The sequence below is a fragment of the Lissotriton helveticus genome, chromosome 10 (genome assembly GCF_964261635.1).
Source record: "Lissotriton helveticus chromosome 10, aLisHel1.1, whole genome shotgun sequence".
Lineage (NCBI taxonomy): Eukaryota > Metazoa > Chordata > Amphibia > Caudata > Salamandridae > Lissotriton > Lissotriton helveticus.
In genome coordinates this window covers 385,283,050-385,305,886 of record NC_136071.1, presented here as the reverse complement: position 1 = coordinate 385,305,886, position 22,837 = coordinate 385,283,050, and the positions used below count along the sequence as shown (strand labels likewise).

The window sequence follows — 22,837 nt, the reverse complement described above, 5'->3', positions numbered from 1 at the left end:
GTTGCCACCCAGGAAGAGATCAGCATTCTCTGGATGGTCAGATCCGTCTCTCCACCAAGTGAGAAGATGCCAGGACCAACCGGAGACACACAGCACCACTACCAGGGGTACTGGACCCCTTGCAACAACCAAGGCCTGATTAAGTCCAGTCGTGGCTTCAACAGCCCTGCTGCCCTCATTTTTGCATCCTGAAAGGATGAGACAGACAACTGCCAGGCCCTTTGTTGCACCAGCCCAGTTCACCAAACCCCTCGGCACCTGAGCGTCCAAGCCCAGGGTACAGAAAACCGATGGTGCTGCCTTACTCACAGGACCCTTGTGAATCAAGCCCCCCATCGAGAGCTACCAGACTTGTCCCCAAGTCCCTGGGTGCAGCCTGTTTTTAGGTCCCTCCACTCTCCTTTGGTGTAGTGCGTAACGCTACCAACCTGAACAGCACCTCTGCACCCAGATGCCCAAGGGCAGGTTAACTCACCGTTGATAGTACTTTGAAACGTACCCTCCTACAACCTGTAGTCTTGAAGGGGACCCCTGGAAACCTACTGCAAGTACCTGTATTCCCCATATGCTTTTTTCTCCCAAAGGAAAGCATTACACGTAAAAACGAATTTAAGTGACAATTTTGCTTAGTTATGAAATTCAATATTTTAAAAAATACTTACCTGATTTTTTTTTTGGAAAATATTTTTATTGGTTCAGCAGGTACATCAACGCACATATCAAATTTCAAGACAATAGGAACTTGTCACGAGTATGATGTCAATTACAACATAGAAATAACGTTTCTATTTTCCATTTTCCTGTGAATGCAACTCCCCCCTCCCACCCTCTGCAGCACCACACTTCATGCAAAAGACCGTCAAATGGCAATGTCTCATTACTCCCGTTCAGTGTACTTTCCCATTGTTCCGCTCTGTCTCCTACTTCAACATGCATTCGCTGTGTTTTGCTAACAAGGTCTGCACCTCTACCATTGTGTATTTGTTCCGCACACCGATGTGAGTGCTGTCATGCGTGTCGGTCATTACGTGTTATGCTGTAATGCGAGTCCTTCAGGTATGGTTTACCAGGCAGATACCTCTTCATCTCGCGCCTTAAGTCCCTCTTCGAATTCCAGTAATAGCGTGTTCCATTCTAGTGAAATGGGATTCTTTCGTAGTCCCCTGTGTTCCTCCCTATGTAGCTCCAGTCCTTCCGCCTTACCCCATTTCAGCACCTCCCCACTCCATGTCTCTACAGCCGGTGGTATGGCCGATTTCCATTTCATTGCTATTAATCTTTTTGCCAGTAATAGCGCTAAGTCCACAAATCTAGTAGCCACACTCCTCTTCTTCTCCTTGTGACCTAACCCCAGCATTCCATACAGAGAGGACGTGTAAGGCCTACCAGGTGCTAGTTCCGTAAGGAGTCGGTGAATCGTTACCCAGTAGTACCCCAATTTGGGACAGTCCCAAAACATATGTATCAGGTCGGCATTATCCTGATTACATCTGGGGCAGGAACCCGATGCGTCAGGGAACATTGTGTGTATTCTGTGAGGGGTTAAGTAAGCTCTGTGGACAATCATTAGTTGAATAAATTTGAACTTAGGATTGCGTGATACTTTTTTCGGCAGTTTCAGAATATGTTCCCACTCCTTGTCGCTAAAACTCCTCCCTGCATCACCCTCCCAGCGTAGTCGGAGGGGTCGTAATGAAACAGCTTTGTTGGTTCTGATACCATTGGTCAGCCATTTCGTTAGGTGGCCACCCGACCCCATAAGATACTGCATAGTGAATAGTGTATTCGTGTCCGGTTCCGCCCCGGTCCTAGCCCAGTGAGTAGTTATGTAATGAGCGACCTGCGCGTGTTGTATGTACAACTCCCGCGGTGTCTGGTGTAAACGGGTGAATTCTGCATTTGTCAAGAGACGGCCCTCCGAGAAAAAATCTCCTATATCGTGGACGCCTGCATCATGCCAGGGTCGCAGTTTGCGTTCTGTTAATGTCCCATTCCCTAAGGGAATCCCCAGCAGTGGTATCGTGGGTGCGTACGTTGATAGTTTGTTCGTGTATTTGACCGCCTTCCTCCATTGTTTTATCGCTAATTGAAGCAGAGGCGAGGCCGAGTCCGGCACCTTGGCTTTCGGGAGCAGCAATCGGTGAATATATCCTCTATTTCTGTCCGCTTCCGTCATGTTCAATTCTTGTAGATTACGTCCCGCCAGCCAGTACGCCAACCACTGAAGCTGGCAAGCATATCCATACGCAATCAGGTCCGGAACTCCCATCCCACCCCTGTCCGCAGGAAGCTGTAATTTGGCTAAGCTTACGCGTCTTCTGCCCGTGCCCCATATCAATTCTGTCAATAGTGTGTTTAGGGTTTTGTAAAAGGACATGGGTACTAGAATCGGCAAGTTTGTGAAGAAATATATCAGCCTTGGCAGTACCACCATCTTAGAGATCGCCACTTTGCCTGCCACCGACAGGGGCAAGGTAGTCCAGAATTGTACCTGTGACTTTAATGCATTTTGGGCCCTACCGAGGTTGCCGTCCAAGAGGTCTTGCGCTTGTCTGTATATGTGAATGCCTAGGTATTTGAAAGTCGTGGACGCCATTTGGAATCGGTAAGGCGGGAAGTGTATATGCGATTCCTCCGTTGTCCTGCGAAAATGAAACCCATAGGATTTTGCCTCGTTGATCATGAGGCCCGACAACCCATGAAAGTCGTTAAAGATCTCCGCCAGTGGTTGCAGTGAACCTGAGACATCTTTTAGGAACAACAAAATATCATCTGCATACGCTGAAATGATATGGTGGGTGTTAAGTCTGGTGATCCCTTTCGCGGCCGCCAGTGTTCGCACCTTTATCAGCAAGGGTTCTAGGGCAATTATAAAAAGCAGGGGTGATAACGGGCAGCCCTGTCGTGTACCCTTCGCTATCTCAAACTGGGCAGAGATACACTTGTTGGTCCGTACTCGCGCCGTGGGCCTGTGATAAAGCAGAGTCACCCACTTTATGAATTCCGGGGGAATCCCAAATTTTCTCATCACCGCGAACAAATAGTCCCACCTAAGGGAGTCAAAGGCCTGTCTAAGGTCCAGGGATATACACCCCTCAGACTCCGACCCCACAGCATCGTGAGCCATCAGTTGACTTAGCCTTCTTAGATTTAAGGCAGTGCTTCTGCCCGGCACAAAACCGCACTGGTCAGAGTGAATCAAATCTGGAATATAATGTGAGAGTCGGGTCGCTAAGATCTTGCTAAGTATTTTTGAATCCGTATTTAACAGAGACAAGGGCCTGTAGTTCTCCAATTGCAAAGCGTCCCTTCCCGGCTTCAGTAATGACACTATCAGCGCCTGTAGTGTCGTGTCCGGTAGAGCACCGTTTGCCAGTGCTTCCCCGTATAGTGTGTATAGACGGGGGAAAAAATACTTACCTGATAACGAAGTTCTTGGTATCAAAATTTAAACAAAATATATGATATATTTTTCTAAATTGAACTCAGATTTATTATTTGAGTGTGTCTCCCATTTATTGCCTCTGTGAGTACATAAATGCTTACCACTACTATCTGATAAATCTAAACTGCTCGCCCACACTACCCAAAAAGAGAGCATTTATTGTTTTTATTTTTGCCTCTGTAAACCAATAAGGGTTACCTGGACTCTCTGCACACACAAAGTGTACCTCGTTTTGGTACACTATATAGAGAGTCAGCTTCCTACATTGGTAGCAGCAGTGGGATACATGACTTTTTATTTGCTGATATCACTTGATCAACAGGTGACTCCACAAAGTAAATCCACAATTGGCATTAGTTAAAGGATTATTTTGGCATTTTTGTTGATTTTTCTATATTTGCTAATTCGAACTGTAAGGGCCTTTAGCTAAGTGCCCTGGTCTAATTGCATTCGCATTTAAAAGGTATCCTAGACAATTAGGCTTTAAAAACATAGCCTTACAGATCTTTTTTTGAATTCCTAAAAAGGTCCCAACTGATCGAATACCATGTTCAGAGACAGGTTACTAACCAGGCGCTCAACCTGGCTCCTTTCAAGAAACTTAAACTGACCCAACTTACGTACCTCTGTAAAGCATGGAACCTTGCCATGAGATCTAAATCTACTAAAGCACATCTACAAAACAATGAATGGAAGCCCCAATGGGCCAGTGGATAGAAAGGTCAGTGAGTATGACAAGTCCTCAGATTCCCCTGCTGACAGCACTCCTATTGGGAGCACACTGGTAGTAACCCAGATTATATTGAATAGGAAGATCCTGACCTTCAAAAACTAGTTAGGACAATAGCTCTGGAGGCTAAAATCAAAGCAATAGAAAAAGAAAGAGCTGAGATGGGCTTAGGACCCATCTCTGGTGGAGGCAAAATCTTAAATATGGAGAAAGATTAAGCTTTTAGACCTAAAATCCCCAAAGGTATTGTCCCCAAATATGTAGGAGGCGATGATATCAGCAAGTGCTTTACAGCCTTTGAGATGGCTTGTAAGATGAGGAAACTCAGCCAGAAGTATTGGGGCTCTCTACTCTGGGAGCTGTGTTCAGGAAAGTGCATGGAGACACTCCTGACACTTACTGGGGCAGATGCTGAGTCCTATGACCTCATTAAAGATACCCTGATGGAGGGCTTTGGACTCACCACAGAGGTGTACAGAATAAGGTTCAGGGAAACTCACAAAACCTCGAGTCAGATCTGGGTAGATTTTTTTTGACTTCTCATTCAAAACTCTAGATGGGTGGTTAAAAGGTAACAAGGTGCAACACTATGATATGCATTATAATCTTATTATGAAACAGCATCTGTTAAGTAACTGTTTTTCCAAAAAAATGCATCAATACTAGGCAGACCTATGTCCTGTCTTTCCCCAAGAATTGGGAAAGAAGGTTGACCATTAGGTTAAGACTAGGGAGTCCAAAAAGTCTCCTGGAGGGGGTGACCAAAAGAAAGAAAGAGTGGGCAGTCTAAAGATAATAACAAAGTGTCTTTTAAATGCCCCAAAAACCTGTTCAGGAGGGTGGGCCCCAAGACAATACACGGACCAAGAAAGGTTAACAATGTTCCCTCTAATTATTTTTCTCTGTGTGCGGCAGTGAAGGGTAACTGTTACCTGTAGCCAAGGCGGTGTGCGCTGAATACTAGTGAAAATTCACTATGCAAATGAATTGCTGTGCGCAAGGTTCTCAAATTAGTTACGTTCACTCCGATTTAAGGTTTATTTGAAAATGAATGCAAAATGATTCATTTTGATTCACTTTATCAACTTGTGAAATCAGTGGCGGCTGGTGGATTTTAAATGTAGTGATGCATACATTTTATTCTGGAGTATAATATACAAGTGCAGCGAGTGAGGACCGAAAAAGGAAGAACATTTTGTGAAAAATGTGTTCAAATATTAGATATGCCCGGCATTCAGTTATTGAAAACTTCGCAGTTGCAGGCAAATAACAACAGCATAGTGTGCAGAGTTTTTATCTAGACATAACCGCACACAAAAGTATGCACAGACATAAGAATAGTAAGATCTCTGTACAAAACATGTACTAGTGTTCAATACATTCTGCTAGCATTTGCTTTTTACAGTTCTATTGCCTGTTTCAGGCCTTTGGCTACTCTAAAAGACTAAGGACAGAAGCAGATACGCAAACTTCGTTCATATTAAGTGGACACCCTATGTATTGCTGTCCTGATATATTGCACCATTTATCCTCTTCCTTTTCCACTGACATACTCAGTGCCTGCTAAGATCGGCAATATAAGTGCCATGGTTCTCTTGTTTCTGACACAAGCCGCCTGGGCATTGCTGACATCAATGTACCATAACACCCCTGCACATACATGTACCCTAAACTCAAGGTGTTTGGCATGCTATGTAATTACACAACTGGACTGCACTGTATTGGGTTACTGAAGCTTGACATCTTCCATCCAAACCCGCATGATAGGAGTAATACCCATTTAGATGGGGCATCACTGGATGGTGGTAAGCTAGCCAACCCGAGGTGATTTGTATAACATATACCCTCTTATCAATGGTTGTTTTCAGAATGTAGTATCACTAATCTAAGACACCACGAGTGAAGTAGGTAGTTGTGAGAGATAGCAATTCACACAAAGGGGCTTGGTCTTGAACAAAGCCCAATGAGCCAACCCAGTTTCAATACCTTGACCAGAACTTCTGTGAAGGCAGCTCCTGCCAACCTAAGCGATGTACGCTGGGGCTGTGGACATCTTCAGATTCCGAGAGTAGTTACTCCATCAGGGTGATGGAGTATTTTACACTCAACTTTACCAATGCCCAGTGCGCATACTTTCTTGTTATCTAGACTTCTCAAATGCCTAAATTTCCAGTCCCTTAAATCCTCCAATTTGGGGCAAACAACCTGATTTGGGATTTAGTAAATTAATGTCCGTGCTTTTGTGACATTGTTAAGCTCCATTGTCTTACACTGAATATGAAACCAATTTGAGATGAGCTCTCCACTCAACTACTGGAATGGCCATTGAAAGGCCTTGCTCAACCTGAACACTATTCAGAAATGTTTGGCGAGTCCTCCCTACCTTTTACGTTATTCCATCACCGAAAAGAGAAAATAATGAATTTTCTTTCTTTAGTGCATGTCTGAGGAATGAGTGCTAGAAAACAAAGCATTGTCAACGCAATGGGCCTGGAACTGATGCCACCCTTTTGGTTCTGGAAATTCTTGTTGTGTTCTCTAATGGTGTTGGCAAATCATTATTGGTAGGGAAGCTGCTAGGCCCTCATCATACTAAAATAAAATATTGGCTAAATCCAAAAATATTTTAGGTCTGTAAAGTGCACACATTAGCAGAGTAGTCCGTAGCACTGAGAGGAACTATTTTGTGTGTGAATGTGCTTCTTGTGAAAGGGAAACATGCCCTAACTCAAAGTGAAGTCAGTCAATGGCTGAAGTGGGCTGCCCATTGCCCCATGATGCATGCTAGAGTGGATGGAGGCAAAATGTGAATGACACAACTAGTTGATAATGTCCGAATGAAAACTCCTATAACTATGTTAAAGACAAGAGTTTAGTAAAATCATAAGGGCGTGTTAGCCAATCAGTCTGGCATTGGCTTCCAGTCTCCTGCCTTTGCTAGTGCTTGATTTGTAGTGTTTTTGTTAATCTTTATTACGAATAAATAGTGTACAAAAGATAAATAAATAGAGAGGCTTGCAATGACAGATAGAGAGAATTTATAAATAGTGTTGCATGGATGGTTAGATAAACAGATAGATAGACAGAGTTGCATAGACATATAGGTAGCTAGGTAAATAGGTAGCAAGATGCATGGATGGACAGCTAAATCTCGCCCACCATCAAACGGGAGGGCCAAGATTAAGTAGGACCATGTTGTTTTTAGTAAGAGTGGAGTTGCACTCCTCAACCCAGGACTGGGCGTTCTGTCTTTGTTGGTGCTGCTGCCACTGACTTTAGGTTAGTCAGACTCCTCCTGGTGGGTCTCCTGGCAAGACTGCTTGAGTCCGCGGTGCCACCTCAGTCTGACTGATCCACTAGCAGGCTCCTTCTTCTCTGTTTCCCCTTTAATCCAGGGAACTGGTAGACTGCCCACCTATTTTTGGGGAGCAGGGTACCACACTCGCTACTCTCTTGTCGCCAGCTCTTGCCAGGTCAGCTCGTGTTCCAGATCTACTGTATGTGATCTGCAGCTGTGCATCTCCTTCAGCCACATCATACACCATCTATGACCGTCCGCGACACTGCTTTGGAACATACATGTCCCCCTTCTCCTGGAGGAGATTCCCCTCCTTTGTACAAGATCCCCCTCTCCTCTCAAACCTCCCAGCCAACTCCCACATCCTTGACACCAAAGAAGATGAAGACACTGCAGGAAAGGCCCATAGACCTGGAGGCAGAAGGAGTAGATCACCACGTACCTCAGCTGTGCCAGCAAACGTCACGCCCCATGAGAACAATTTAAGTATTGAGCCATGATTCCAAGAATGGAAAAGACTCATTAACATAATTCGGTGGGCAAAGTCACACATAATTTAAGTAAGGCACTGATAGAGGCGAAAGGGTCAAGCAGTGGACAGCTGAATAAGTTTGATAACTGAGTGAAATTTCTATGAATGGAATACCCAGAATCCATACTGGAGAAGGATAAGTTGTTTGCCAGAAGGAAAGGAGTGATTAGTTCAGTAGAATACCATTTGTACAAGTGTCTCAGAAAGATAAACGTGTTGTTAGAAGTGGCAAAAGTTCATTGGAGAGGAGAAATCAACTGTGATTTTTTAGCAACGGAATGAAAATGTCCAACACTGGAGGGACGGGTCAGGGGCCGGATAATTTGAGGGACTTTCGACCATATAAAGAGGAGTTCGACTGCTTCTGTGAGGCAGGAAAGAAAGCTCAGAGATAAGGTGTGTATGAGTAAAAAGTGAGGTTTGAGATAGTAATGAGAGTGATACTTGAGTGAAGGCAAGAAACTGACGGGCTAGAAGGGATCATTGTTGGTGTATGAAAGAAGCCCCTCTCCACCCACAAAAAAAACCTGCACATTCCACTCCTGCAGCATCACATTTCATTTTCACCACTTTCATCATAGTGCCAACGGCCAGCTCACTCACAAATTGTCACTCAATATAACACTCATTCTGTCCCTCTTGACTCAACCCTGCAGGTGAGGTGGCCAATGCCAGCCACGCCTCACCGAGCACTCCTGCACACACACAACAACTGCAGGGCCAAACGTAAACCAACTGGAAGCGAACCACCATCAACACCAAGTGTATAACCATTTCTCTCTGTAGCCTCCTGCGGGTCCAGAAGCTGGCATTACAGAAAGGGACACAAACCCTTGCACGGACCCTTCCAAAACACAGATTGCACAGGTGTACATATAGCACCAGTGCTATCCTAAGGGGGCTTTCTAATGAAAATGAGGTTAAGACTTTGCCTCAATGCACCCACTGCATTATGGGCGCAAGCCCAGAAGCAAAGAAGGCAGCATGAAGTTCACACTAGTGCGCGTCAAAGAGGTAGCACGTACTCAGTGGGCCAACATGTGGGAGGCTACATTTGGGCCCTTGCAGCCCAGACCTCCCCTCCAGGTGGGTGCAGGTGGCAATTGCACCCGCCTGCAGGAGGATCTCTGTCCTCCTTTGTAAATAAAGCAGGCCGCACTGCACCTGCATGGTGGAGGACAGAGCGGCGGCTATAAACAGCTCCTTACAGTGGTTGATTTGTAAACAAATAAGTGCCGGGTCTTTGGTCAGGAGGCAGCTTGAACCAGCCCATTTCTCCTGTTGCCCCCACTTAAAACAGAACCAACTACTAACCATGAAAGTGGGAGAGGATGTGGAGTAATGACCAGAGCTGCGACTTCAGAGCTGGGGAACCAGGTCGGAGTCTCCACATTGCCTTAGCATCCTGTGATTCTGGGCAAATCACTTAATCTCCCCTTGCCTACCATAAATGAATGATTCCTTAACTGGTGCTCATGAAAAGTCCAGGTGAGGATGATTAAATGCTGGTGCTGAGCACTGACACCACTGGCTCAAATTAAGCACTGGCTCCTTAGACTTTCACTAATATGCTGCCTCAAGGGCATACACGAATATAAGTGTACCCAGGGGGCAACACGTTATCTGTAATGGGGTACAGTGTCTCTGTTTGCGCTTAAAGGTGCAGGTGCTCTTGCTCTGTACAGAGTAACTGCTTGTTTGTGAGAAGTGCCGGTACTCTCCAGTATTAGGTCTCTCTTGAAAAGTGCCGGTACACTCCATCTCATAATAAACAAGCATTTGCAATGCAATAGGTCTCACATTAGGAAAGTTTGAGCTATTGGTATTGTAAATGACAAATATTTTATTTATGTGTTGGTTTTGAAAATAGCAAAATTAATAGCTTTGTCATTTACAATGCCAATAGTTTTAACTTTCGCAAATGTGACACCTATAGAATTTGTAATGCAATATGTGTTGTATTTACGTGACTTAGATGTATTGATATTACAAATAACAATGGTTTTTATTTTTTAAAAATAATTAATACTTAAATAAAAGTTATTGTAATTTATAATGGCAATAGCTTTAACTTTTGTAAATAAATTTTGTGAAGATTATGTTTAGTGTATTTTAATGTGACGAAAATCCAAGAACAAAAGTGAAATATTAACATCTTTTTGTGACATTTGTAATAAAGCTTGAAACATTGAGAGAACATATTTGAACCAGTTGTTGTTGAATGGTTGCACAGATTGATGCTGTGGTGCGCTGAGTGATGTTGTGGTGGCGACGAGTGATGCTGTGGCGTTTAGTGATGCTGTGGTAGCGCATAGTGATGTTTAGGTGCCCCCGAGTGATGTTGTGGTGCCCCTGAGTGATTTTGTGGTGGTGCTGAGTGATGCTGTGGTGTTGCAATAGATAGATAGAGTGAGGGTGATAAATAGAGGGAGGGCGATAGATAGATGGAGGGAGGGCGATAGATAGAGGGGGCGATAGATAGAGATAGAGGGAGGGCGATAGATAAATAGATAGAGTGAGGGCGATAGATAGATAGATAGAGTGAGGGCGATCGATAGAGTGATAGCGATAGATAGAGTGATAGCGATAGATAGAGTGAGGGCAATAGAGTGAGGGCGATAGATAGATAGAGTGAGGGCGATAGACAGATAGATAGATCGATAGAGGGCGATAGAGTGAGGGTGATAGAGTGAGGGCTATAGATGGATAGAGTGAGGGCGAGAGATAGAGTGAGGGCGATAGATAGATAGAGTCAGGGCGATAGATAGATAGACAGATAGAGGGAGGGCGAATAGATAGATAGAGTGAGGGCGATAGATCGATAGAGTGAGGGCCATAGATAGATAGATAGATAGGTAGATGGTTGTGTGTGTGTGTGTGTGGGTGGGGTTGTGTGTGGGTGGGGTTGTGTGTGGGGGGTGTTGTGTGTGGGGGGTGTTGTGTGTGTGGGATTGTGTGTGTGTGGTGTTGTGTGTGTGTGGGGTAGTGTGTGTGTGTGGGGTAGTGTGTGTGTGGGAGTGGGGGTGTGTGGGTGTGTGAGTGGGGGGTTTGTGTGTGTGGGTTGTGTGTGTGTGGGGGGGGCTTGTGTGTGGGTTGTTGTGTGTGGGGGTTGTGTGTGGGGGTTGTGTGTGGGGGTTGTGTGTGTGGTGTTGTGTGTGTGGTATTGTGTGTGTGTGTGGTGTGTGTGTGTGTGGGGTTGTATGTGTGGGGTTGTGTGTGGAGTTGTGTGTGGAATTGTGTGTGTATGGTGGGTTGTGTGTGGGGGCTTGTGTGTGTCTGGGGGGTTGTGTGTGGTTGTGTGGTTGAGTGTGGTTGTGTGTGGTTGTGTGTGTGCGCTTGTGGTTGTGTGTGTGTGGCTGTGTGTGTGAGGTTGTGTGTGTGGTTGTGTGCATGTGGGGTTGTATGTGTGTTGTGTTGCTTGTGTGTGGGGTTGTGTGTGTGGGGTTGTGTGTGTGTGGGGTTGTGTGTGTGTGAGGTTGTGTGTGTGGGGGGTTGTGCGTATGGAGGGTTGTGTGTGGAAGGGTTGTGTGTGTGGGGGGGTTGTGTGTGTGTGGGGGGGTTGTGTGTGTGTGGGGGGGTTGTGTGTGTGTGTGTGGGGTTGTGGGTGTGGGGGGTTGTGTTTGTGTGGGGGGTTGTGTGTGTGGGGGGTTGTGTGTGTGGGGAGGTTATGTGTGTGTGTGTGTGTGTGTCTGTGCGGTCTGACAAAGATGACCACTACACAAGTGATAGAAAATAGATTTCTGGGGAGATTCCCTCCTGTCCCTATGGCCATCCCTTCTTATATTATCCACCAAGAAGCAGGGATGAGTTTTATAGCAGCGCTATACAAAACTTCAGTTCATAAATAACTAAATTATTTATGACACTCTCAGAGTACAATGCCTGATGTTGGCTGCAATGTCTGTATTTTCTGAGATTCACTGTATTTTTATATGTATTAGACCTTTGCAATGTGTGTTCTGAGGTGGTAGAAAGGTGACAGGTTAGCTCTAAACAAAACACCTTTCATGAAATATAAAAATTATTTTGTACTCCATGTTCCCCAACATTACTCAGCTATTTCTTCACATCTGTGGACGCCGTCCTTTCAGCAACCATGTGTAAGTTATGAATCTTAGACAGGACTGGCCTGCAATAATACAGCAATGTTCTCCTTAAAGCATTCTGCTGCACCAAGGAGCCAAACCAAATAAAATGTTTTCCTCTCAAGCCCCGCTTCAAGTTTGCAATGACCGATTGTTGCAAATTGCATGTCGAAATTGCACTGCACAGGTGCGATTTATGTAATTTGGACACTGGGACAGACGCAGTGAAGCCAGCGTCAGGATGAGATGGCGTATTCCGCACGGAGGGCTGGAGGGAAGAGCGCCCTGTTCCCATGTACCACGAGGATTGCATCCCGCAGGCAGGGCAGGCAGTCACCCTGACGCCCAGCACGAAGCACGTTATTGGCACACGTGCACACGCTTGGGTTTGCCAAACTACATACCGCCCGGAGGCTGGGAGCGAGGGTGCAGGTGCGGACACGCAAGTGCAGTGGTTACAACGAGTCAGTAACTAAACTACCTCCGCCCAAAGGAACGTCTGCAGATTGTGTCATTCCTTCCCTGCACTCTCACTGCTCCGCCTTGAACCGTTTCCTTTTTATCCTTCCAACATCTCTAGCGTTGTTTTATTTCCTTTCGAATTCCAAATGCTGTAGCGCCTTCTTCAGCCGGTCGGGGGTTCGAGTGAGTGCTTATTGGCGACTATGGGCCAAACTGGTTTACTAGTAGCTTTTTTGGTAGCTGGGTGAAATATACAAATAAAAAACGATTCGATGCTAGACGTGTATTAATTAAAAATTAGTGTACATGTATAACGCTGTAAGTAACCGTGGCAAGAGAGTGAGCACTACCTGTCTTAATAGGGCCGCGCGGGAACGAGCCAGGGATGAATAACAAGGTCCCCCGGGACTGGCAGGCTGGCTGAAAATACCTAGCGCATGCGCTGTCCCTGTATCTGCAGCTAGTGCCCACAGAGGGCTGCTTGCGCATGCGCTGTCCCTGGATCTGCTATCGGAAGCAGGTAAGAGGGAGGCCCCGCGGGGGCCTGTGCAGGAGCGGACTCCCATAGACGCAGACTCTACACTCCCTCCGCGCGTGCGTGTGTGTGTGCGTGTGTGCGCGGGTGTGTGTGCGTGCATGCATGCGTGAGTGTGGCTGTTGCGTGTGCGTGTGTGTGTGTGTGTGTGCGCGCGTGCCTGCCTGCGTGTGTGTGTGCATGTGTGTGTGTGTTGGCGCACTCCAGGGAATCTGAGGCAGGGGATGTGCACGCGCCGGCCTGGACGTGCGCGTCCACAGAAACCAATCGCCGTGCGTGCCCGACCCCTGTCTCAGATTCCCAGGAGACGGGCAGCAATAGTTGTCGAGCTGGACAATGCTTCGCATTGTTCTCCAGCTCGACCTAAAAATGTCAGTACTCCGCATCGGGCATTTAAAGGACTGTACGTACATAATGCAGCCCTCAGCCTCTAACACGACCTTGTAGCCTCCTACTCATAGAACCCCCTAGGTCAGTGGGTCCCAAACTTTTTGGACCCCTGGCTCCCTTGACCTATTTTGCCATGGGTTACGGCTCCCAAATTATGTTTTTTTTAAATTGGGGGTGGGGGTTGTAAACCCGGCCTTGTGAGTACTTATATTTTTCTCCCTGTAAATAATTGGGATTGAAGCTGATGAAGGTATAATGATCATATGGCTTCCCTCTTGCCTGCAGCTCCCATATTGGCAGCAGTGTGCACATTCATGATGCATTTGCTAGCTAGGCCCTTCTCTGCAGCCTTTGCTGGACACTGTGTGCCAGTGGTGTTCCAAGCGATACCAAAGGGGATGATGGCCGGAGCGTTTGAGCAAATCAAACACTCAACCTCAGTCAACTGATCTGGGTTTAATCCATCACCATTCTTTAGCTCACTCCACCACCTCAGGTCAAACATGGCCATATGCAAATCAGTCTGATCCTGTGCCTCATGGGAACAGTCCAGCCCGAACTGCCAAGCCTTGTCTTCCCTGGACCGGAAACAAGCATCCTGGGACCAGTTTCGGATTCATAATCCTCATCAGCCAGGTTATCTTGAATCCAGTGGTAGAGTGAGCAAGGGACCCACTTCTGGGCATAACCTGCCAACTTGGGGCGAACAAAGCAATACCAAAGGGTCCATCATCCCCTTTTGTATTGCGGTGTTACTGCAGCATCTCAGAGATAATATATTTACCTTTGGCCTCTTCTCGGTATGTCTGTAGGGCGCACACTGTGTGCATGTTGAGAAGTCGCCATGTTAGGACTGCTCTTGCTTCTCCACTAAAGCTCACAGAGTATGCCAGTAGCCCTCATTCTACATCCCAGTGTGGAGGTATTACCCTTATGCCTGCTGTCCCATCAGTTTGTTCAGGGAAGAAGGTAATCACCTTGGAATTTCTGCCAGTGTATTCTTTGTCCTCCTCATAGTGACTGTAGCACTTTCTCAATGCTGCTGCTGCAGCAGAGGCTTAACTTGGGTCCGCTGTCCCTCTCCCCTCTACTATTATTCCATCATAATTCCACTTGTTGAGTGCCTTATTTGAAAAGCCAGTAGCCTATCCCCTCCAATTTTCTTTTAACAACTTGTATGATTCAAGCTTGTTTTATGCTGATAAAGTGATCATATTTTATTTTAACTGGCCTATACTTAACTGTATTATTATCAGTGCAAAATTCCAACTATGTATGAATTACATGGATAAAGCAATTTACCTGTGACATACTCAAAAATCCATACAAACGCAGACATAACAAAAAGAAATCCCAAACCACATTCACCCACACTCCGCCTATTACAAAACATCTGTTAAAAAACAGTTAAGACCCATTTGCTTAGAATATGTTCATTATTAATAGCAAATCCAATGCACGCTCCTGAGTCTGAGCAGTGCAATGTGGTTTTGTGTTTTAAAAAACGTAAAGGAGACAGCATACAAAGATAAGTCAAGTTTTACTAACTGGGAGCAAGCCTAACATCTTGGAGCACAGTCTCATTGCAATAATCTGAACGAATCCAACGGCGTGTGCACTTGTACAGTGCTGAAATTCCATAGGACAACTTATAGCCACTGGCATAAAAATGTATTTTAATTATGAGAATCTAAAATTTGGATTGCTACAGGTAAGTTGGTTTCAAGGTGTATCTGCAAATAACGGACAGGTTACAAACTGGTAATATGGTGTTCGAAAGCACGTCCCTGATGCAAGAAACTCTCAATTCTTGCACTTGCAAAAATGTGTTTTCTAAATCTCAGATCTTGTTCCTGGGATCTCTCTGCTTTAGGACTGCAGAGCAAGTGCACAACTCTTCAGAAAGTACAAAAAATATATTCCATTTTAATTGCTAATAACACAGGATGAGATGAAGCCGCATGTATTTACAGTATCACAGCCTGCAGGCTCCACGCACAGGGTAAAACAAGCCTGCGCCAAAGAAAGGGATTCCACGCTGGTCTTTTCCTGCTGACTAATGAAACAGCGAGGCACCTTCCACCACACGCACGCTTACCTATGCAAGTCAGCTACCCGGGCCGTGCTACTGACACTGGTGGGCATGGCCCCTAAATCGACCTTTGTGGAGTGCCTGTGGCTGATGCTGGCAGTGGCTTTGCTGCTGGTGCAAATGCTACTTTCCAGTATCAGCACTGCCTACTTTCCTCTCATCCTGAACTCTCTTTGATGATGTCATTCGGTTGTATGTCATTACAACGCGGGTTTTTACCCCGCATGCCATTACAACGCGGGGATTACAATGACAGTCGTTACAACGACTTTCGCTGGAGGGCGCTGGATAGTGGAATAGTTTAATTTTCTATTCCAACTCCAGCCCACGTTGACAGTAGGGAAGGTGTTGGGATATAAAATTAAACTATTCCCTATCCAACAGCGCCCTCCAGCGAAAGTCGTTGTAACGACTTTCGTTGTAATCCCCGCGTTGTCATGGCTGTTCGTACTGGAAAGTTCAGCCAGACTTGAACCGTCCGCATCAGCACGAAGTTCAAGTTATGACATAAAGCAAAGTAAAGGGATGCTAAAGGAAGGGATTAATGTAGTGGTTTCCAGACAGTTGTGAATAGTTTGTGGCGCCCCTGGCAAGGTTTTAACGGCGCACCGGGGTGCCGCTGCGCACAGATAGGGAACCACTGCCCTAGGTGCTTAGCTGCTGTAGCCTCCTTTAGCTGTTCCCTGATCCGAGATCCCTGTGGTCTGTAACTACGGCCGATGCTAGCGGCCCTGGGCTCCATACTTACTCTAGCTCCTTTTCTTCCATGGCGAAAGCTCGAACCGTCCGTACATTGCCCAAAGCCTCGTCAGCCACTCCTGTCGCTCTGGCAACCTGCAAGTGAGAAGCAGAGTCCGTCACCGTGGAGAAGAGCTGTAATCTCTCCTCGGCTTGAATGTGGGGACGGTGGGGCTAAGGATACTTACCCGAGCTGAAGTGAAATTCCCTGGGTGGAAAGTTATATTAATTCTGGGTCTCAGAGTACCCAGCAAGAAAAGGTATAGCCCACGTGTTAGATCCAAATGCAGACAGTACATTTAGTAGCACAACCCTCTTGCACTGCACCTTGCACCCAGATGACAAAATGTATTGTCTGTATTTGTGTCTCAGTTAAATGTTTGTTGGTACACGATATTTAGGTATATGGTTTTTATCGCAAACAGTATTGGAATTCAGTATTAATGTTCTTGTAATCACCCCTTGAGTGAAACATGGTTTCTTCATGTGTATGTAAAATATATGATTTTATGGTTTATGAATTTGATTTCAGTGTGATTGTAAACAATTTTATTGTGTTTTTTAATTGCAACAATTGTTGATTCTTAAAAATATTTATATATTTCACATTTGGTATGGTCATATTTAGAACTGTGCAGAATCTAACACATGGTCTATAACTTTTGTTGCTGGGTACTCTGAGACCCAGTATTAATATAACTTTCCACCAAAGGAATTTCACTTCTACTTGTCAGTAGCTTCCTATTCCCCTGGGGTGGTACAAGGGGTCCCTCTCATCTTTTTTGATACTTACACGAGCACTGTACACATTTGGTGTGGCTGGCCTGGGGACAGCAGGGAGCCAATGGCTGCTACCTTCAGTCACAGCTTGATGGGGGAAATGAAACGCGGTGCGGCTGCTGTGTTAAGTGAGTTAATAATGGGGGTCCAATGTACCAATTTATCTCTGCTAGATGCGAAACCAGAACACAGTGTTCTATTATCTCAGACCCCCACACACACACACACACGGAGGGCAGTCTGTCGGGGCTCTGTGCATTTGCAGGGTTTCTATCAATACCTGCTCCTGGGCTCGGCGCGAGAGCTTCCTTAGAAAAGAGCCAATCAAGGCGCCAGCTGCCACCAACGTCGGCACCACCACAACCATCAGCGTCGTCAGCTTCGGGGAGATGAGGTAGAGTGAGATGAAGCAGCCGGCAGTCTGGGTGATGCTACGTAAACCCTGTGGATGGAAACAGAGGGGATACACATGCCTTAAACAAGAGAGGAGAGTTAGAGTGCAAGGTGCGGTGCAAGGGGGTAGTGGGTGTTGTGCACAGTGCGAGAATGTAATCGGAGGCCTGCAGGCAGAGCAAGCAGTGTCAGTGAGCAGGCATAGAGATGAACGGCATAGAGGAGCAGAACAAAGGCAACCAAGGTGCTATCATGGCTATAGCAATGCATGTGCTCAGACAGGAGAGAAGAAACAATGCAAAAAGGCATCCCACAGGGAGAAGGCATCCTCCGGGGGGCCTCACTTCTCAGGCAGACTGCCGGACTCACAGATTGATCCCAGCTGCACTAACTCCTGTAGCAGTTTTTCAGCTCTGATATTAAATTATGTTTTTTTTTGCCTTTTGTTTCTCCTTTATTGTACCAGTAGCTACCATATTGGACTATTTGTTTCCTGACATAAGTTGCGTACATTGAACCATTATGGATTGCATTGTCCTGAAGAGAGACTCATGAATGGTTTAATTAAACGGGTGGACATGTTCACAACTCTCCCATACTAAGACTGGCCATAGGATAAACCACGCCCTAAGCTATTTTGAATCCCACTCTAATTTATTAAATCAGTTTAGCTGGATTGTTTAGTGCGGTGTACATTTTTTTCACACTTGCTGCTCCCCATGTACTGCCCCTTCTGTACTATTCAACTATATATCGCATATGTTAATTGAATATTATTTATATGCCTTTTATGAATTCACTGTCTTGGTTTTGCTTGATGTTATTTAACAATTGCACCCATATGTATTTGCCTTATTATTAAAAGGGGATATCTTGGAATTACTGTTCTTGGAATCCTACACACAAGGTTTTGGGTCTGTCCTGCATTTTGTGCAGGGGGAATACAACCACAGCAGGGCAAGGGGGGACCCCATTGGGAGCGGGCAAGCAACACTGCAGCGGAGAAACGCAGATCATGCATGAAGAAGACTCACCTGGGAAATAACAAGCTTAAATGAGGACTTGAACTCCTGGACATCCGAAGTGAGGCGATTCACCAGATGACCAGTTTTATGCGAATCGAAGAAAGCCACATCCTGCCTGAAAGAAGAAGCACATACGTCTCTGAATTCAAGATCAGGTTCAAGTTCTAGCACAAAGTACTGGTGTATAGGCCTTGGGCACATCACCTCAGCACAGGTGATACACAAGGATTTATCAAAGAAGTAGGAGCAAGAAACACAGCATTGGGTGAAATAATAAGAAATGGCACAGTAAACCAGAGAAAGAGGACAGAGTGAGAAACTGGTACTAATCTGGGCCCAAGAGTCAGCACAGAGGAGCCAGAGAGAAGCAAGGAAAGAGCTATAGTGCCAAGAAAGATGGCGGCTGGCTTAGTTACCTGAGCAGAGACGAGAAGAGCTCCTTCCTCATTCTGGCAGCTATTCTCTCACCGACGCGAGACAGCAGGATAATATACCCACAGGTCAGCAGCCCCTGCAACAAAACGACAAGTGAAGCGTAGGCCACCATCGACTTTTCATGGTAATCAGTTGAATGAAGACAGAGTATGTGCGAGGGCTCCTTTTACCTCAAAACCAGTCTCCTTGACAAAAGTAGGTGCTTAAGAAGCAAAAGGAGATGATGGACGCCTCAGAAGATGAAACATCTAAAGATGAGGACCACAAAGAATACTTTGATGAGGTCACTCAGCTGCCCTCTTATTTTGGTATTGTTTATTTATTTAGGTAGCAATTTTCATCAGTGCGGCGGTGCTCAAAAGGAATTCGCAAGCTTTAGACAGAGCACTTGGAAAAATACTGATGGTTGGAAAGATTACATTTCAGTAAAGTACAAGACTGAAAATTCACAAATAAATGAGCATAGGCGCAAACAGACAAAACCTAGGAAGAGTGGGAGCATTTCAGTAAGTAGCTGGGCCCTTAAAAAGTCCTCATCATTCACAGCAACCATTTGTATATTTACCCTTAGAGTATTGAACAAGTTACTTATTTTCAGTAATACTCTTTCTGATAGGGACGCTATCACACTGTAGATTCCTTCCTTGCCTTTAGATTATCCCCAGGCGCCAGACTGTATCTTGAAGAAATTACAGCAATGCTCTGGTTTACCTGCCGGTGGCACAGTGTGGCTCTATGAAGAGTCCTCACAGCCCGGGAACTGATGGAGCAGAGCCGCAAGTAAGTTCCACCCTTGCACACTGAAGTCAGCTTCTTGGATCTTTCTCCTTCTTTGATCCAACACAGAGCACAAAACAATTGTTTGAGGCAGTGTGCTGATCATCTAAATGGGGAGACCATTCCACAGGAAAAGGGAGGATGGCAGGTAGTAAGGAATCTGCAGTTAGCTGTAGTATCCACCAGTAAGAGTGGTACAGAAGGTAACTTCTTGTTCTGATGGATGCTTCTAACCACAGATTCCTCACCTTTAGAATAGACCTGGCAGATATGCAGAAAAGGCACCCCTTGCATCTGTACCATTGTAATGGCCCTGGTGAAATGAGCCTGTTTCCATGGTATTTGTGCTTGCAGAAGTCAAATTCAAAATAGAGCGCAACTCCTCTGACAGTCTGCTGTAAATACAGCGTCTGTAGGAGAAAATGAGCGCGACCGCTAATACTTCTGACTGCGAACGTCAGACACAAGAGAGAGCGCTAATCCTCTGACACGCCGCTGTCAATACAGTCGGCGCCTGTATTGACAGCGGCGTATGTCATAGGAGTAGCGCCCCACTGTTTGAAAGAGCTCTTCAATAGCTTTTTCTCAGTGAAATTAACCAGGAATATTTTACTTACATAACAGATTCAGTCATGATTAGACATTCCCCAATGAATGTTCATAAGAGTCATACAACAGTTCATTTGATCGTCCTGAAGATGGTCTAACGGATGAGAACACCAACAAGAACGAAATGTCGGCAACTGCATTTCCCTTTTGATTGGTTTTCTTCAGAAAGTGTTTTCTGTTTTGTTCAGATTCATTGTTCTATTTATGTATTTATGTTTGGAATAGATGGTCGCATTAATGACTCTGAGGTGGTAACAGTGCAGAATTCTTTTGTAAACCTCAGTCATGTTTGTGCTGCTCTAATTCTTTGTACCCTTTCTATTTACATCACGTAAATTTGTTTTTTGAAGAATTCACACTCATTCAATTTATTGCAGCATCGCTGACAGACCCAGAACTTTGAGGTGCATTGGAACCAATTGCAGGATTGGCTTCTCTGTAAGGGACCAGCCCCCAGATTCATCATTGTCATGTTTTGCGAGTCCTTAATAACGATTTTTAAGGAATCGCTATTAAAGACTCGCAAAATGGGATTCATGTAGAAATCGCAATATTTTCAGCGATTTCTACTGCTTCCTTATTTGCGATTCGCTAATTGCTAATCGCAAATAAGGAATGGCTTTCCCATTCATTTCTATGGGCCTAAAGGCCCATAGGAATGAATGGGGAGTCATTCCTTATTTGCGATTAGCAATTAGCGAATCGCAAATAAGGAAGCAATTTCAAGGGTGCCAGGGTGTCCAAAGGATACCCTGTAGCACCCCTGAAATGTTAATGTACACTGGTGTTGCGCACACACATGTCCAAAGGACATGTGTGTGTGTACAACTTGGAAAAATGCACTAAAGTGCATTTTTCTAAGTTATTGCTATTTACCACGTAGTTAGACGTCGTGGTAAATAGCGGCCCCAGATTGCGAATTTGCAATTTTAAAATGGTTCATGAATTGCATTTAAGGAATCTCAAATTGAGATTCCTTAAATGCAATTAATCGCAATTTAGCGATTTCTAGGATTGCGATTTTTGCATTTGGGATGATGAATCCCAAATGCAAAAATAGCGCTCGCAAAGGGCCAGATTCTCAGAATCTGGCCTTTGCGAGACGATTTTGCTTTCATGAATCTGGCTGCAAGAGAGAGACACAGAGCACCCTTACATCCTCGCATCTTCTCAGAGCGAGAGTGGTGAGGCAGGGACAATACCAGTTTGTACTTCATTGATTTTTCCTACAATTTGGACTTATTCAAAGACTTGGATTGCAATGAAGATCTGTCAGAGGACCGTTTGTGAGAACCAGAACCGGTCCGAGTCCTTGACTTAAAGCAGGAGGAGCCTTTACGCGATTTACAGCAATGGTCAGCGAGAATCGCTTGGCTTCAAGGTAGTGGTTTGCCTTCAGATTCATCGGAGCACACTTCGTACACAAATTGGAAAAGTGGCCCAACCCTAGACATCAGAGGCACACCTCGTCGAGATCTGTCACAGACATTTGTTTGGGACAATTCCTATAAGGTTTCAAGCCTATGGTACTAGGAAGTAATGATTTTGGTTACAGTTCAAAGTTTGGCGGCTGTTATTCGGCAGGACAGTTGTTCCAGCGTAGGACGCCCGACGATAGCGGGTTTTCGTAATCAACACGTGATCTTTTGAGGACACGGGCATACTGATTGTAGGGGTAGCAGGTATGCGTGAGAAACGCTAACCCCAGGTGTGTGTTGAAATACAGTCGCAATAACAGTGGGCACCCCCATTTGCCCTGAAGAAGTTGCAGAAAGTACAAGCAACGAAACATGTTGGCACTATGACCCACCTAAGAGCATATATGGTGCGAGTCATTTTTATGTCAGAAGGTTTCACAGCCCAGAATAAATCATGAGTGGCCAGTGAACTCTTCTGTTTTAAGTGTGTGAGATTTACGTTTCTTTCTCACTGGGGGTTTCTTGTTTTTGTGGTTTGTGTTATTTGTACACAAAAGTACAGCAAGGGCAATACGTTGACTTGTTTTGATTGGAACTATCAGCAGATTGTGGGGCTGATATCGAGAAAACACTGTTACATGTTGTTAGTTTTTTTCTGTTCCCTTTTCCCACTGTCATGAGAGTGAGTCACCAATGATGATAATTGGGTACACTGGCAATTGTGAGTCAGATAACCCGATTGGCGGTTCTTCCGTGAGGGGCTCACTTTCTTCTCCACACTTTTTCCACAAGTAGTGTCTGGTGGGTGGTGGTATCACGACAGATTGTTTGTTTACCATGGCTGTACCGCATTAATGTTTGACACCTGGCTGGATTTGAATCACCAGAAAAATTGAGGGGTGGTGATAATACATATAGTTTATTTGTATCACCATTATCCATGCCATTTTAGTATTTTCCTAAGAGTGTCTTGGGTGACAGGCCTATCGTTGTGTGTTACAGTTCAAAGAGAAAAAGCTCGTCAACTGATGGGAAAAATAGAGGAGCTAGCGCTGGTTCCACTTACAAAGACATGAAAACAAAGTAGCTGACA

General features: G+C 45.3%; 1 protein-coding gene across 2 annotated transcripts in view; it reads right to left on the bottom strand.

Moving 5' to 3' along the window:
- ABCB8 (ATP binding cassette subfamily B member 8) overlaps window positions 1-22,837 on the bottom strand; it is a 518,839-nt gene that overhangs the window by 281,734 nt on the left and 214,268 nt on the right. For both annotated transcript variants that reach the window (XM_078662778.1, XM_078662779.1), the window contains exons 4-7: window positions 18,922-19,016; window positions 18,515-18,620; window positions 17,368-17,529; window positions 16,318-16,403 (exon numbers count right to left, since the gene is read on the bottom strand). In XM_078662778.1, the coding sequence (XP_078518904.1) occupies window positions 16,318-16,403; window positions 17,368-17,529; window positions 18,515-18,620; window positions 18,922-19,016 (449 nt within the window). The remainder of the gene's footprint in view (window positions 1-16,317; window positions 16,404-17,367; window positions 17,530-18,514; window positions 18,621-18,921; window positions 19,017-22,837) is intronic.